The sequence below is a fragment of the Malaya genurostris genome, chromosome 2 (assembly GCF_030247185.1).
Source record: "Malaya genurostris strain Urasoe2022 chromosome 2, Malgen_1.1, whole genome shotgun sequence".
NCBI lineage: Eukaryota > Metazoa > Arthropoda > Insecta > Diptera > Culicidae > Malaya > Malaya genurostris.
In genome coordinates, this window is record NC_080571.1 from 43,069,822 (window position 1) to 43,088,805 (window position 18,984).

Here is an 18,984-nt window from a genome sequence, read left to right on the forward strand (position 1 = left end):
TGTTATGTTTTTGTAAACGTCATTCCATTTCTTGTTTACATTACGTAATAGATTGCACGAGTTTCACAATTGTTTTTTCGCTGATTTTATTACTGCCTTTTTTATGGGATCGACGCATGAGTTTTTTTGTCAGTTGCACAATCGTTGTGAACATTTGTTCGTAATAACGGATGAACTTGAAAGTATGTTGCACAACACAGAAAAATTGCGCTTTTTCCATAACACAACAGTTACTAGAATAGTGATATAAACTAATTTGATAAATTGCACAATCAGTAGACATATACAGGACAGCAACTTAACATGCTACTTGGGAAATGACTTTGTATATCGTTTTACAGCGCCTACTTATCACAACCGTTCCGGAAATATCAATATTGTAAAGCTCGGGTGTCGCATTTAGGAACGGTCGCAGAATTTAGGAATATAGTAAAAGTTGCATACATTCACGATGTTTGAGGTCAAAATACCAAAATTACAAAAAAAATCAAATTAAAATTTAATCAGTATCTAACGAAATCTAGCGAAAAGATTACCGCGTAGGCGGGACTCGAACCCGTAGACAGTTTTCCTGGATAAGAGCTAACTGTGGGTTCGAGTCCCGACTATGCGATAACCGTTTCGTGGTATTCATTACATAGTTATATTTGCATGTCATTTTTCCAATCGGTTTTTCTGGTTAGACACTGATCAAATTTAAAACTAGCTGAAAGTGGTCATACGTCTTAACAAGACTAAAACAAATTATTGATAGTTTATGGAACTCTTATGTCACTCGATAGCGTTGAAGCTTCCAGCTCGCTTGAAACTTGCAATTTGTTTCACAAACAAGCCTAACTAGTTAATAATTATCTTTGGCTGCCGATAATGTTCCTGTTCATTCTCCAATTGGTTGTCGTCATTAAATCACGGCTGCTACTAAAGTTTGCTTCAGATAGGATTGGAACAAAGACAATTGCCTGTATTTCAATTATTTATTATTGAATCCAAGATCTTTTTTATACAAATGTAGCGTTTTATTCATACTTTTAAGAAAAAATACGGATAAAATCCTATGTCTTTCCTGTTTCTTAATAGGCGAACAAGTCTATTGCTAGAAATATATCTCGAGACTCAACATGGATTACCACATAAAAGTTTCTAAGTTCAGTTAGCTGGGATACAGCGGTTCAGTTTTGAATTGACTTCCACCTCATTTATCTGGTCGCGAAATGATATTGAAAATAGGAGACTGTACTACTTCATCATTCGCCGTTACCTCTGGCGTTCCTTAAGGAAGTAATCTTGGACCGTTCATATTTTTACTTTATCTCAATGATTTAAATTTTTCGATCAATTGCACAAAATTATCTTTTGCTGATGACGTTAAACTAACTATATGATTTAGAGTTCCTACAGGAACAATTGGATAAGTGCACAAATTTGTGTTATATCAACAGAATGGTTTTGAATGCTTCTAAATGTTCCTAGTTTGACTATAATATTTCTTAAACTATTCTCAACCGCAGATTATCGGTAGAAGATTTTGGTTCTGGATTCTAAGTTCAATTTCAAAAAGCTTATTGAATTAACTATCTCCGTTACTAAAGACTTTGAAGATATACCTTACTTGAAAGCAGTTTATTTCCCTTTGGTACGCTCTACGCTTGAGTATGCCTCGGTTGTCTGGTCATCTTACTACCGAAACGATGTCCGACGTATGGAAGCAATTCAATATTCACACTTCGTCGTCTTCCAAGGAGAAACTCTTTGAGCTTTCGGAGTTACCAAGGTAGATGTTGTAGGAATCTACCTACTTCCGTTTCATATAAAAGGAACAACATTGCAGCATTCTTTCAATAACTAAACAAAACTATCACACTGAAGATGAATATAAATTGTATTCGAAATGTGCATATGTGATGTGACGTTTATTATACAAGATTTATAGTGTCGTGAAATACATAGTGAATTTGTATAGTGACGTGATATACTTATAACAGAATTAAATGGTAATATTTAAAAAAATTATCCTTGTAAAATCATTCTGTTCAAACACTCAAACGAAAAGTTAATCGATTTATTTGCTGTCCGCAGTGATATTTGCAAGGCAGTTTTTGTAGTAGATGTTCTTCAGTCACGAATCGAATGCTAGTAATCGTCGTTATCTTCGCATCTACTCTTTCTTCGGATTCCTCTCGCTAGGACTAACGAAGGATTCAACGAACCCTTATTCCAGTACATTTGACTCCCATACATTGATGCCTAATTACACTCCAAAAAAATTAGAATTTTGCAGGTGACTTAATTCCTCATACGATGTAATTCATAAAGACCTAATTTGTCAAATGACAGAAAATTTTATTTGTAATGACTTAATGTTAGATGAGCTTGAATTTTACTGGTTTCTACTATAACTTGCGTTTTGCTAGCAAGTGCGACAGTATGAATTTAAATGCACCTTTTACCAACCAAGCAGATGTATACTTCTGTGGCTCAGTCGATTAACAGACGTACTTGCGTTCGAACGATTCTCGGTTCAAGTCGCGTCGGTTGCTAACAGTATTCTTTTTTTTTTATTTCAATGAATTTATGTCATGGAGTTTTAGACACAATATTAAATGTTCTTCGACGTAAATTTGCGACGCTCCATTTATGTGCATCTAATAAGATGTAAAATCACTGGTTTTTTTTTTAAGTGTGTAGATTCAGTTAGCTTTAGTCTAATAAACATTAGGAAAATTTTAGTTCGATTAGTATTAATAATACTAGTTAGACTAGAATTAAGTGTAATAGAATTGTGTCATTGGGATGATTATAATCGGTTGATGCAAAAAATGAGGAGGTTTTATGCCTGTTGGAGAGCAAGTTTGCCAGAAACTAATTTCAGTGGGCACATTCCTAAAAAATAAACAAACGGATCTCATTTTGTATTTTGAGGAACATACAAAATTTCAGAAGAACGAATAAGCTCATTCTTTTGGCAGAACTGTACTTAAAAACGAACAGTTTTGGCATCTGTAGTCTCTAGTTTAGTTAAAATGGGCACATTGGCATCTCTACGACCTAAATGAGATCCATGGAGGAATCCGGAACTGACGTGAATGGGGCTCGACGTTTCACCCTTAAATTTTACAATTTGTTAGATAAGAAGCCAACCATTTGAGAAGACCTGGTAAGACTCCCAATTTTTGTAATTTAAACATAAGCATGGGTATGTCGACACGATCGAATGCTTTGCTGAAATCTGTATAAAGAGTTTCAATGTAATTTTCCTTGTCTATAGCGGGCAGGATATAGTGGGAGAATTCAAGTAAAATTAGTAGTAGTGGAACATCCTTTGAAAAATCCATGTTGCATGTGAGTAATTCTATTTTTGCCTTTCTCATATAGAAAGGTTATGCAATCACTTGAAAAACCGACCAGTGAAAATTGGCCCGGAGGGCCAAGTGTCATATACCATTCGACTCAGTTCATCGAGCTGAGCAATGTCTGTGTGTGTGTATGTGTCAAATAATCTCACCAGGTTTTCTCGGAGATGGCTGAACCGATTTTGACAAAGTAGGATTCAAATGAAGGGTCTCGTGGTCCCATACGGAATTCCTGAATTTCATCCGGATCCGACTTCCGGTTCCGGAATTATAGGGTAAAGTGTGTTCAATATTGTACACCGTCACTTAAACCGGCGAAACAAAAAATGTAAAAAATTTTCTAAACTGGTCTCAAAACTACACAAATCGATAGTCATTATCGGTAGGCAACTAAACAAACTGTTCCCGGCTATCCTGGTTTCCGGTATCCGGTTCCGGATTCCGGAAAGGGCATGTAATAGTGAACCCATTTCGTTTTCTTAAGGATGGCTTACGCAATCAAAGCACTGTTTTATTCTGTATGTTATGCATAAACAATCTCTTGGTTTCTTTCAAAACTCGAAGAGAATTTTTTTGAATAGAATACCACAATATTATATGTACATGAGAAAGGCATCATTACACCACTAGGTGGATTAAAACAGGTTTTTATTTGACTAAATAGTTTGTCATTAACGATCGCTTCAAAGAGCTTCGGAATGCAAGAAAGAATAGCAATCCCCCGATAGTTGCATATGTCTGCTTTTTTCCCATTTTTGAAAATTGGTATGAGGAAAGATTTTTTCCACGTATCTGGAAAAACTCCAGACTGAAGCGAATTATTAAAAAGCCAGCACAAAGGGGTTGCAAGATCTAAAGCTATTTTTTTCATAAATATGGATAGAATCCCATCAGGTCCGGCACTTTTAGAGATATCCAATTTGTTAAGGGCATCTATTATATCTAGCACTTTGATTTACATAATATCTTCAGTAAACTCTGGACAGAAATTAAAATATTCACGATCGCGGTCATCTTCAGAAAACTTCGTGTAAACTTGTTGAAAAAAATTAGAGAAACGATTACAAATTTCTTGTGAGTTATTACCAATATTTTCCTGTAGATACATTCTTGACGGAAAGTTTTCTGATTACAATTTATTATTACCATATCTAAAGAATTTATTTTGTTTTTTTTTTGAGGAACTTTTTTTTGAGGAAATTTCAGAAGAACGAAAGAACGGTTCCACAGAGCTTATTCTTTTTTGATAGAACTATACAGCTCTGAATGAACGAACGATTTTATCCATCTCTAGTCTTTGAAATGTCAGCTTTCTGGATTAACGATTTGGTTAACTTTTTACACGGTTTCCGGTGTGATTGCCTCATTTGGCCGGCCAAAGCGTTCAGCATCTTCAGTGTTGCTTTTTCTGGAGAAGAGTCCCCGTAACACTTTTCAAGCCATTGCCACGCCTTATTCTTTTAAGGCACTTATTTCTTCGATTTTAAAACAAAAAACAGGTACGCCTTGCAATTCGTCTTCTAACGAGAACAGTTTATTGACAGGTAGATCGACCTCGTCACCATCTTTTTCTAATGACAGTTACGCTTTGGTAACAGGTAGAAATCTACCACTGAATTCTTCTAATGTAAATAATCAAAACACAGGACCGCCTTGCAGTTCATCTTCTACCGAAAACAATTTATTAATAGGTAGATCGGCCAAATCATCTTCTTCTAATGGCGATCTTCCTACAAATATTCCTTCAATGCTATTCACTTCTTTAAATGAAGTTAATTTAGGCGATATAACTGAAAGTAAAATGATCTACCTACAAGATCAACTTTTTCAAATGATCATCCGAATGAATTCGACTTCATCACTTTTTGAAGCATTTCAAATCGGATAGCAATTTGCAAATAATATTATAATGAATTTAAAATTTAACAGTGATGTTAAATAATTATTTGAATATTTTAAATTGGAATGCTCGATCTTTAAAAACAAGTGAAGAAGAATTTTATAATTTTCTCAAAGTTCACGAAATTCATATTGCCATTGTGACAGAAACTTTTCTTAAACCAAATGTCAAATCGAAAAGTAATCCACATTATGTGGTTCATCGATTTGACAGGTGGTGGTGGGTGGTGAGTTGCCATTTTTGTTCAACGGCAAATTAAACATCGATTTTTACCTTCTTTCAATACTAAAGTTATTGAAAGCTTGGGAATCGAAGTTGAAACCATTCATGGAATTTATTTCACCGCTGGAGCATATTTGCCATTCCAATGCACCGGCGAACAATTAAATTTCTTTAAAGGCGATTTTCAAAAACTTACAAGATATCGACCGAAATTTTTCATAATAGGGGACTTAAATGCTAAGCATGTCCAGTAGAATTGTAGGCAAAATAACAGTAATGGTAAAATACTTCATAATCAACTCTCAGCTGGTTACTTCACAGTTCTTCATCCCAGTAATCCGACTTGTTTCTCTTCCGTGAAAAACCCGTCTACAATTGATCTGGTTCTAACGGATCAAAGTCACATTTGTAGTGAACCGATTACACATGCTGACTTTGATTCAGATCATCTTCCTGTAACATTCAGACTTTCCAACGAAGCTATAATTAATCCAATTAGTTCTATATTCAACTATCATAGAGCTAATTGGTTGGATTACAGATCTCACATTGAAAATCATGTGGATCATGAAACTATTTTAGATAATTCTGCGGACATCGACACAGCAATTGATAATTTGAATCATTACATTATCGAAGCTAGAAATCTTTCAGTTCCCAAAGCTCAAACTAAAATTAATTCTCCTATCATCGATGACAATCTTCAACTGCTCATTCGGTTGAAGAATGTTCGTCGACGACAATATCAACGTTCTCGTGATCCTGCTTTGAAAAACATAGTTAAGGATTTACAAAAAGAAATTAAACATAGATTTACTCTTTTGCGAAATGAAAATTTCGCTAAAGAAGTTGAACAAATTAAACCATATTCTAAACCTTTCTGGAAACTTTCTAAGGTTCTTAAGAAACCTCAGAAACCAATTCCTGCTCTCAAGGAAGGAAATCAAATACTTCTTACAAATGGCGAAAAAGCTCAAAAACTTGCTCAGCAGTTCGAGAGTGTACACAATTTCAATTTGAACATTGTGAGTCATATTGATAGTGAGGTCTTACTAAAATATGATCATATTTCAACCCAAGTGTTATCACACGATGACATTATTGAGACGAATTTTGATGAAATTAAGTCAATTATTAGGAAACTTAAAAACATGAAGGCTCCTGGTAATGATGGAATTTTTAATTTTCTCAATAAAAATCTTTCCGATATTGCCTTGAGACTCCTGGTTAAAATTTTCAACAAGTGTTTTTCATTAGCTTACTTCCCAAAAAGATGGAAAAACGCTAAAGTAATTCCTATCCTAAAACCTGATAAAAACCCAGCAGAAACATCAAGTTATCGACCAATTAGCTTACTTTCTTCTTTCTTTTTGAAAAAATTATCTTGTTGAGAATGATGTCTCATATAAATGAGAATTCAATTTTTTTACCAGAGCAGTTTGGATTTCGTCATGAACATTCAACTATTCATCAACTTGTAAGAGTTACGCAACTAAATCTTCTGTGTTATCCACTGGAGTTGGTCTTCTAGACATAGAAAAAGCATTCGACAGTGTTTGGTACAAAGATTTAATAGCAAAACTGTCTGATTTCTGGTTTCCTATTTATTTGATCAAAATGATTCAAAATTATTTAATTGATCGCACTCTTCAGGTTAGCTATCATAATTGTAAATCTGAATTGCTAGTCGGTGTTCCGCAGGGTTCGAGCGTAGCTCCAATCTTGTATAATATTTTCACTTCTGATCTTCCAAATCTACCCGTTGGTTGTCAGAAATCGCTATTCTGTGACGACACAAGTCTGTTAGCCACGGGTAGAAATCTAAGAGTGATCTGCAGTCGCCTACAAAGAACTTTAAATATTTTCAGTGATTATCTGTCAAAATGGAAAATTAAACCAAATGCCGCTAAAACGCAATTAATTATCTTTCCTCATAAGCCAATTGCTTTTTTTCTTAAACCAAACAATAATCACATTCTAAAATTGAATGGCTTGGAATTGACATGGTCTGATCAAGCTAAATACTTAGGTTTAACGTATGACAAAAAACTCACTTTCAAGGATCACATTGAAGGAATCCAGGTAAAGTGTAATATTATTAAATGTTTATATCCTCTTATAAACAGAAATTCTAAGCTCTGTCTAAAAAACAAATTGTTAATTTATAAACAAATTTTCAGACCAGCCATGCTTTATGCAGTACTAATTTGGTCAAGTTGTTGTTCCACCAGGAAGAAAACGCTTCAAAGGATTCAGAATAAAATTCTGAAAATGATTTTGAAGCGTCCTCCCTGGTTTAGTACAAATGAGTTACACAGACTCACAAATATAGAACCATTAGATGTAATGGCACATAATATTATATGCAAATTCCGACAAAAATCGATGCAATCTTCAATTGAATCGATTCGCTCTCTGTATTAGTTAGTAAATTAGTATATAAGTACCTTTTCCCCATTACACAATACAAGTAGGTTTAGAATTTTCCCTACACAAAAATCTCAGAATTGCGGAAGCAAATAATGTCCTCATGGTAATAACCAAATCATATATATAATAGGGCAGAAAAGTCACCACTTGTGGCTGAATACCCAATTTAAATCTTAATAATTTAATTTTAACTCATATTGCAATAAATAGTTATTAAAAAAATGTTTTTTACATCGATTGATTTTGTATCGTAATTTAATTTATTTTCAGATGTTCCCGTGGTAACACTGGAGTATGGCACCAACTACAACTACACTTCGTCGATCCGTGAGGGTGCCGATGTCTACTTCGAGTGCAACATAAAGTCCAACCCGTGGGTGTACAAAGTTATTTGGCGTCATCATGTGAGTATCATATCCATAGGACGATCGTAGCTAAGCCTTTCGTTGATATTTGTTTGAATTAAAACGTAATATTTCAACCACTATAGAGTCGAAAGTTCGATTGAAATTGATAGCTTGATCGATATCGAATTTGCCTGGATGCTACATTGTGAAATACAAATAATACACTTCAACTTTGTAAGGATTCATTGCCTTAAAATAATTCAGAGCAATTTGCTTGTTAACTTAATTTGATCCCGACTCGAAACCGGCAGCCGAACGATTCATTATAGGCTGTGACCTTTCCAGTCAAGAGCAGTGTCCCGGTGCCGAACGAAACGAAAATGAACTTCGCCTCGGTGGATCCGGTGCTGCTGTGGTTGCCATAGAGTCACTTCACTGTCAAAATGATGGTCCATTCCGAAATTAATGATACCCCGCACATACACATAATAAACGAATATAATTAGTATTTCCCTCTGACCACTCCATCAAACCGACGGTCGCGCTGTGCTGGCTGTCCTGAGCCATTCCTTCGCAATCCCAAGTAGTGACCGGAAGAAAAAAAGGCGATAAAACATACTCCGAACATTTTCTTGGCCTCTCACACCGCAATGACCGCCCCCAGCAACAGTAGGATGGAGTTTACTTGTAATAAAGTGTAACGACATCTGATACAAAACTGCCCCCAGCGAGTCACACTCACATACACACTGTACAGCTGTCAGATTCCCCCCCAACAACGTCGGAGGCTTCGGAGGAGTTTCAGCCTGCAGCCGAGCAATGGCAAAATAACTGAAAAGGCCAGTCGCCTGCACAGTAAATAGCATCAATATTACGCCCACGTCCGTGTAGTGTCTGCACAAAAAGCCCACAGGGATTAATTTTCTTTCTCGTGGTGCATGGGACCTGGTGTCTTCTCGGTATGTGCGGGAAAATTGGAGCCAGTGTGGAAATGTTTATTACAAATTTGAAGTACTATAATCATCGGAACTTGATGTTTTAAATGAGCACAATTATGTGAACAAAGTTTGTTCTTTTTTCTACTAATGAACCTCGTTGTATAGACACAATGTTTTTGATCAGATTTTTGACATCCTCATCTGAAACAGATGTTTTACCGTTCCATGAATTCCGAAAGAAACAAATGATAATCGGAAGGTGCAAGACTGGGACCATATGGTGGATGTGAACAAATCATTCCAATCCAGCTTCAACAGTGACCAAAAATGTATGCGACCGAGCGTTGTCATGATGGAAAATGATACCATTGCGATTCACCAGTTCCGAATGATTCTTCTAAGTTCTAAGCGAGACCACGACAATAGGCTTCCGAGTTGATGGTTTAGTTCCAAATTGACGACAGCTCTTGTTGGATAATCGTTTTTACTTCAAGTTAAAGCTCATGTGTTATCGTCAGGACAAGTTTTCCTAACAAAAAGGTGTTCAATGATGAATGACCCGTTTTCTCGAATGTTTTTGTATCTGGGCCCGTAATATAGTAAGTCCAGATTTTGGCTTTGCTCCAGAACCTGAAGCTGGAGCTTACGGAGGGTGTATTTAATAAAAATAGTACACCAGAAAATTTTTAGCCGTATTAGTGAAAAATTTCAAATTTGAATACATTCTAGGCAAGGTTCACAGTAGTTTCAGTTATGTCATCGAAACAAGAAATCGTACGTATGAACATAATGTGCAACTACAATCAAATTGAAATCACAAACCATCACTCCGAAAAACTTCACACAAAGTTGCTCATTAAATCGTGTTACACCAGTGATGAATGACGAAACTTACGCCAGAGCCGTCAACTTTCTGGGCAAGTGTATTTCGTTGCCAAATCTAAGGTCGATATTCCGGAGGATATTCGAAAGAAGAAATAATTGAAATTCACAAAAGAGTTCCCGATCTGGCAGGCAATAAACGATGCTATTTACACGGCCTGTGAACAATCGATTTTTCATTTCGTGTTTTAATCGATAGAAATGTTCAAAGTCATACTTTGAATAGTTTCGAAGATGCTGTTCTTCGAATTCACTCGCGTGATGCCATTCCTTTGAGGCCGCTACACTTTGAAGCACCTACAAATGGAAGCGCGTTCTCTCGAAGCTGTCCGTCCACACAATAAATGTTCAATCGAAACGAATTTTTTTTTATTTTATTATACGTTGTACATAGAAGTGCGTCAAACCTCAAATATGTTTAAAAAATTGGTTTTAATATTTTGTTTTTAATAAAAACAATAAAAAAAACACTTGTTTTTCTTGCATCATTGTTTGTTTATGTGTAGCTAATTACTGACCATTCACATACAATCTGAGGTTCACACACTTGAATGAATTCTGTTGTGGCCTGATTTAGCATCCTACCACTGTGCTCGAGATGTGTTGGAGTGGTGTCAAAAGAGAGCTCTCCGGCGAACGACTACAACTTGGTTAAAGCCGGGTATAAATAAACGATATGAAAATAAAGAGAGCTGAACAAACTAAACTCACCGTTATTTCGTCGGAAAAATTCTGGCCAATTATAAAAACGGAACTTCGCAAACATCCCAGAACTATGGAAATATAGCTGAAGCTGAAAAAAATTTTGGTAAAATAATAAAACGCTGGGAAAATCTGTTGAACCGAATTGGTTGGGTGGAGTGTGAAGAAAACTGTCAGCCATTCTAGAAGGGAGATGAAATGCTTTCAAAACAATTTTTTCGATTAGGTAATCAGATTAGTTTTGGTGAGTAAATGTGTGTCATTCTCATCGGATACACCCTTCATGGACGGCCCAAGTCGACCGAAATTAGTAATAAGGTAATCTTAGGTCTAAATCCAGATCCAAGTGTTGGATCAAGCTCGCAACTGAATTTTAAACCACAGATCTTAATCTGGACTTGGTTCTGAATTCTTGACCTGGACTATTCAATATAATATGAATTATTTGAAACTGAATTTGCAAACAAAATTTCAAACTTAATTCTGTACTCTAGAAATGGATTTTGGAAAGGCATTCAGAGCCTAAGCTTTGGACATGGATTTTGAAATTGTATTGTGAAAATAACTTTTCGACCTGGAATCAATGACAGAATTCTACTCCAGGATTTTGGAATTGAGTTTTCAAACAGAATTCCGAACCTGAGTCTGAGAATGGATTTTGGTCTAGAATTCTGTTCCGGGATTCAGGTTCTATATTTCGGACCTAAATTACAGAAATCAATTGAGGACTTCGACTCTGGCCCATCAACAGAGTTCAGGATTCCTGATTTCTGGAATTGAATTCTGGACATGGATCACAGAGCAGATTTTTTAAACTAGAATGTGGAGATGAAGTGCCAACATGAATATCGGAAATGGATTCTTAAACTGAATACTGAAACCGGATTCTGGACTTGATTTTCTAAAACTGAATTCTGGGACTAAGCTCAGGATCTGGATTCAGTAAGTGAATTCCTGAATTATATACAGTAACTGAAATCTGCATCTGAATTCAAGAACTGAATTCTTAACCTGGATTAAGGACTGGATTCTGGATCTAAATTCTATAAATGAATTCCAAAACTGTATTTTTGACCTGAATTCTAGGGCCAAGTTCTGCACCTTGTTCTGGACCTAGATTCCTGTACATGAGTTCTAAAAACGAGCTCTGATCAAGAATTAAAAATATTAGATCTTGATTTTAAAGATGGATTTTGGGAATGAGGTCTAGACGGGCATTCTGTAAATAAATTTCGGAATTGAATTTTGGAATTATATTGTGGAATTGAATTACTGATCTGAATTGTATCCCTGGATTCCGATTTATTTTGCTTCAAATTCTATGATTGGACTCTTAAACTGAATGTTGGACTTCAATTCTAGAACTATGTTCTGGATCTGAATTCTGAGACCGGATTCTGAATTCTAAAACTGAGTCGTGGACTGGATTCTGGACAAAGATTCAGGAGATTGATCCTGGAAAAGCTCTGTACCTAAATTCTGGAAATTAATTTCTGACCAGAATTCCGGAATTGTGTTCCGAAACTGAACTATTGATCCGGCCTCTGTACATAAATTCCTGAATGAATTCTAATACTGAATTTTGGACGTGAATTCAGGAAATAAGTTTTAAATCTAGATTCTGATGAGGAGTTCTAAAATCGAATTTTGAGCTAGTTTCTGGAATCAGACACTGGAATTGAGTTTAGAATCTGAATTTTAGAAATCTGGAATTTTCAAAATGAATTATAATATTTTTTTTTGGACCTGAGCTTCTGAAATGAATTCTAGAACTAAGTTCTAGAACCGAATTCTAGAATTAAATTCTGGATCAGATTGCTGGACTGGATTCTGGTCTTAGATTCTGGAGAATAATCCAGGTAATGAATTCTTTAAAAAATCTGGATTCAGGAGTTGGATTCTGCAAATGTAGCTGAGACCCAGATTCTGGAAATTACTTCCGGAACTGCCTTCTGGAATTGTATTCTGAAACTAAATTATTTACCTAAATTCTGGAGCTGATTTTTGGCCTGGATTACGTAAATTTATCATGCTTCAAATTACAGAAATGAACTATAAAACTGAATTTCAGACCTAAATTCAGGAAATGATTTCTGAAACTACATTCAAGAACTTTGCTCTGGATCTGAATTCTAAAACCGGATTCTAGAAATGTACCGTGGGTTCTGGAAATTAATACTTCGAGTTCAGCGTTCATGATAGACCTGGGTCTGAATTCGGACTATGAATTCTGACTTGGATCCTGGAAAATCCGGGTCGTGATCCTTGATTTGGATAAAGGAGTTGGATTCAGGAAATGAATTCCGGTTTTGAATTCTGGAACTAAATTCTGAAACTGAATTATGCATCTGGATTAAGAATCTGAATTTTAGAACTGAATTCCGCACATGGATTCTGCAAATCAAATGCGGCTTAAATTCTGAAAATATGAAGAATTTTGACCCTGAATTCGAGAAAAGAATTCCGGAACTAAGTCCTGGACTGCAGTACTGAAATCAATTTCTAGACTGGAGTCTGGAACTGAACTTTGAAACAGAATTCTAGATCTGTATTCTGGGAAAGGGTTCTGTTCTAGAATTAAGTTCCAGACTTCAGGCTCTATATTTCTGAATTGGGGACCTCTAGAACATCAACATTACTTGGATTATGAAACTGAGTTTCTGATCTAGACTTTGGAGATGGAGTCCAGACGTCAATTCGGGAATTTAATCCTAAAACTGAAATCTGAAACTTGATTGCGGACTTGGATTCTGAAGCTAAATTTTGCTAAAACTGGGAACTGGTCAGTTTCAAAATTCACTGGGTTTCTGATTTAAATACAGCAAATGATATCTAGAGTTTTTTTAATCTGAGCTATCAACCTGTCTTAATGTTCGTTTTTTTTCGATCTGGATCCTGGTTCTAAATTCTATAAATGAATTCCTAAACTGTATTTATTATCTGAGTTCAGGAAATGAATTCTAGAACACAGTTTCAGACCTCACTACTGGACTTTCTGAACCTATATTCTGAGTAATGATCCTGGGATCAATTTTGTAATTCTTGAAATGTATTCTGCATCTAGATTTAGGATTTTGAAAATGAATTCTGGAACTGAATTCAGCAATTGTACTTTTGGAAAAAAAATTTGAGTTGGATTCTGTAAACGAAGTCTGGATTTCGGAATTGTGTTCTGAAACTAAGTCATTGACCTGGATTCTGTCGATGCAAATGGATTCTAGAACTAAGTTTAAGATCTGAATTTTGCAAATTTATTCTAGTTATAAATTCTTAAACTGAGTTTTGAACTAGAATTCTGGTACTGAATTCTGAGTTCTAGCTCTGGATCTGTGTTCTGTAGCCGGATTCTGAAACTGAATCGTGGACTGTGTTCTGAATATAAATTTCAAAAAATTGTTCCAGGACATAAACTCTGATGAGGTCTGAGTCTGAATACTGGAATGAATTTTGGATCTGGATTCAGAACATCAGAATTCGGTGACTGGGTTCTGGAACTAAATTCTGTAATTGTATTCTGAAACTTTATAATGTACCAGGATTCGGAATCTGTATTCTATAAAATGGATTCTGTGAATTCACTGTGGTTTAATTTCTGGAAATAAATTCTAAATTTGACTTTTGGACCTGAGTTCATCAAAAGAATTGTGAATCTAAGTTCTGGGTAATCTGATTCTGAAACTAGATCCAGGAATTGAGTTCTAGTTCTGGGTTCCAGAATTAAGGAATTTTGGAAACGAATTCTTAAACTGAATTCTAGAACTAAGTACTGACCCTAAATTCTGATAGCGGAACTGGCTGTACTGAAGCATCTGACTAAGTCAATTTGTAAAATTTGAGATAACTGGCAGAACGACGTTTCGGGAGTCATTTCTCTTGAAGCACCTGTCATTCATGGTAACTAAGTTATTTACAGTTACAACTACAGATACCTAGCCGAATCATTTACTTGGGAAGAAATTTACTTGGAGTACCATCGATACACCCATTGAGCTGAAAGACTAAGTTTAAATCAGTTACTTCAAAACTTATCTCGTCAAAAATCATGTTATCGAACTGCTAATTTCGACGAAAAATGCCGTTTCGTCAAATGAGTCATTTTACAGAACGGGCCGTTTTGACAATTGAGTCATTTTGCTATTCAATCACATGTGATTTTCGAAATTGCTTCAAATTTTAGTATTTTAAAAATACACACAACATGTCTGCCAGAGAAATCTAATTGTAATTTCACAATAATGTTCAATACACACTCAGATTTATTTCACTCAAAAAAGGCCATTTCGTCGAATGTCAATTCGCCAAGATACATTTGGCCGAATCCCTCAAATATCTTCATGTCGTAATTGGAATTGATTTAAAATAAAGACAAATAAATGATGATAGCATTAACGTCCGTTTTGTTGTTAAACTCTCTCTACTCTCTTGAAAAAATTTCGTCACATCGTTTTTGTTCATGTGCTGTCCGACCTCGCTACTTCGGCTACGCTACATCAATTATCAAGGAGGCATGAAAACAATTTTTTTTATGAATAACCAGAGTTTGTGGTTTTCTAATTATTAATGTGATGTATTCAAAGTTACCCTTTCGGCGAAATGACCCCTCCGGCGAAACGACTATCGATGAAATGGCCCACTCTCCCCTGTTGACAAAGCAAATTTTAGTACAATTTTTTGGTATAAATATCAAAACGAGCAACAGTTTTAACATAATTCTGATAAGATTTTTTGATCGGCCAAAGACTTAACTTCAAAGGATATGTCTAGCACGCTAATATTATTTTCGAAGAATTTTTTTGTAAAATGTTGTATACTTCATCTTTGCGATGAGGTTGTGTAATCAAAGATGCTTGTAACAAAAAAACGTTTTAATTTTTCGTATGGTTTGCTGAAACCTCCAACGCAGTGTTTTATTTATGCGCTCTTTTTTTTAGGTTTAAAATTTATAATAGTCTGAGAGGGCCAAATCAGGCAAACAAGATGGTTGAAAAAGAAGTTGAAGCCCTGAACCAATTATTTCAGCTGTGATTGCGATGCCTTTCTGTGTGGACCCATTGTTTTGTGAATCAATTTTTTTTTCGTTTTATATGAGATCGCTTCGTAGTGACCTTGATCTTCTTTTGCCACCAAGACCGTTCCGACCCCTAGGCTACTTTGGAATACTTTTGTCCACTTAATCCCATCACCGGACACTCACTCCAAGGATCCATCAAGGGATTCTAATCTTCGGCAAATGATTCCGCGGTATCAATATGGCCAAACACGCCTCCGACGTGTGCTCGCGTTCGTATTTTTCCTTCAATAGTTGATTTTCACTCAAATTAATCATTTTTATAAGTCCCGTTTGATTTTAAGCAGACAACCCTTGGACATGGGCCACTACCTAACGAAGTGACGCACGAACTCCGTTCAGAATTCGAAGATGATGTTGATAACAGTGACTACCATTGGCATTCCTGCATTTAACTGCTAGTATGTCAATACTGCTCAATCGCACGGTCAAAAACAGTGTTTCTGATCGAAACAAATTCACTACCGAAAATCAAACTCTCGTAATTTTAGATTTTTGCAAACGTCAATGGACTCAACAGTGCACACTATGCTCGAATAGGATTTGAACCTGAAAATCTCTACTCAGTACTGCCTCTAGTTCATTTCATTGTGTGTAATTTAATATAAGTTACTCCTGCTGGAGATTATTAGTACAAAGCAAATTGTAATTTAAACCCTTGAAGAAACACCAAAGTTTCGTTCAGTCAAAAAGCCAAAAGAATAAAACCGTACCTGAGTTCTGTTTCTAACAAAAAATAAAAAATCCCAAGTAAAAATCAACATAATTATCCCATTTCTTCGGGGCAGCCCTTTGTCCGCCGGTGGCTCATGTGGCTCACCATTAAAATCCTACACCTAGAGTTACCTTTTTTCTGTGCCCTTTTCTTGTACCCAGTTCCATGTAAACACAATATTAATTACATTAAAACCAACACGCTGCTAAAATTTCATCGTTATCTCGCTACTCCCGTTCCTGTCCACCTTAATTCAAACCCGTCGGAAACTCGGATGGGTTTCCATTGTTGTTATCCTCTTCGACCGACCCCCAACCGAAGAGCAGTGGCACTCGCTATCCATCGTGGGTTGGCTCATGTTCACTTTTGCTGTATAGCGTGCCGTTTATTTGCGCTGTCCCGGGTTGGAACTGTTTACCGGTGGCCTGTCGACCGGTGACCGGCTCCAAGACTGGCAGAGTTTGCATTACCCGATCGCCCGGTACTAATTCCTGTGTGTGTGTTCTTTTTCGTCATATTATCTCGTTTGCACTTACAGGGTCGAGAGCTGCTGAACAACCCGTCGGAGGGAATTATCGTATCGAACCAGAGCCTGGTGCTGCAGAACGTGAGCCGCTCGAGAGCCGGACTGTACACCTGCGTCGGAAGTAACCGGGAAGGCGACGGCGAAAGCAATCCCGTTCATCTGGATATTAAGTGTAAGTGTGTAGAGTACTGCATAATGGAAGGGGTTTAAAGAGGAAAGTTTTTCAAGATGATAACTATTAGGTAAACGCAGTTTATATTAACAAGGAATCACTCGAGAGCTACACTTGGTTTACCATCGCGTTAAAGTTTGAATGTTCGATACCAATAGAGCGATACGGATATTGATGAAAATACATTGATGTTTCAAATTATCAAACTGAGAATAGTTAATTTGGATTTGGTTTATAGTAAGCAATTAACATTAACTGACAACCGTTACTCGTTCCAAGATGTTCGAATCGAAAGCGCACGACTAAAAATACGAGAAATAATTAAAATAACTAAACAAAATTGAATTATTCTAAAATTTACAATAATTATATATTTTAATTTTTGGAATAATTAAAATAATTATATAACTTGAAACACTTACAATACCTTAAATACATTAAATACTTTAAATACTTTAAATACTTTAAATACTTTAAATACTTTAAATACTTTAAATACTTTAAATACTTTAAATACTTTAAATACTTTAAATACTTTAAATACTTTAAATACTTTAAATACTTTAAATACTTTAAATACTTTAAATACTTTAAATACTTTAAATACTTTAAATACTTTAAATACTTTAAATACTTTAAATACTTTAAATACTTTAAATACTTTAAATACTTTAAATACTTTAAATACTTTAAATACTTTAAATACTTTAAATACTTTAAATACTTTAAATACTTTAAATACTTTAAATACTTTAAATACTTTAAATACTTTAAATACTTTAAATACTTTAAATACTTTAAATACTTTAAATACTTTAAATACTTTAAATACTTTAAATACTTTAAATACTTTAAATACTTTAAATACTTTAAATACTTTAAATACTTTAAATACTTTAAATACTTTAAATACTTTAAATACTTTAAATACTTTAAATACTTTAAATACTTTAAATACTTTAAATACTTTAAATACTTTAAATACTTTAAATACTTTAAATACTTTAAATACTTTAAATACTTTAAATACTTTAAATACTTTAAATACTTTAAATACTTTAAATACTTTAAATACTTTAAATACTTTAAATACTTTAAATACTTTAAATACTTTAAATACTTTAAATACTTTAAATACTTTAAATACTTTAAATACTTTAAATACTTTAAATACTTTAAATACTTTAAATACTTTAAATACTTTAAATACTTTAAATACTTTAAATACTTTAAATACTTTAAATACTTTAAATACTTTAAATACTTTAAATACTTTGAATACTTTAAATACTTTAAATACTTTAAATACTTTAAATACTTTAAATACTTTAAATACTTCAAATACTTTAAATACTTTAAATACTTTAAATACTTTAAATACTTTAAATACTTTAAATACTTTAAATACTTTAAATACTTTAAATACTTTAAATACTTTAAATACTTTAAATACTTTAAATACTTCAAATACTTTAAATACTTTAAATACTTTAAATACTTTAAATACTTTAAATACTTTAAATACTTTAAATACTTTAAATACTTTAAATACTTTAAATACCTTAAATACATTAAATACTTTAAATACTTTAAATACTTTAAATACTTTAAATACTTTAAATACTTTAAATACTTTAAATACTTTAAATACTTTAAATACTTTAAATACTTTAAATACTTTAAATACTTTAAATACTTTAAATACTTTAAATACTTTAAATACTTTAAATAC

The 18,984-nt window shown here is 34.3% G+C and overlaps 1 protein-coding gene across 5 annotated transcripts in view; it reads left to right on the plus strand.

The window, feature by feature from the left end:
- The window catches only part of LOC131432866 (nephrin), a 789,197-nt gene that overhangs the window by 696,955 nt on the left and 73,258 nt on the right, over nucleotides 1-18,984 (plus strand). For all 5 annotated transcript variants that reach the window (XM_058599423.1, XM_058599426.1, XM_058599425.1 and 2 more), the window contains exons 8-9: nucleotides 8,173-8,306; nucleotides 17,093-17,252. In XM_058599423.1, coding sequence (XP_058455406.1) covers nucleotides 8,173-8,306; nucleotides 17,093-17,252 — 294 coding nt within the window. The remainder of the gene's footprint in view (nucleotides 1-8,172; nucleotides 8,307-17,092; nucleotides 17,253-18,984) is intronic.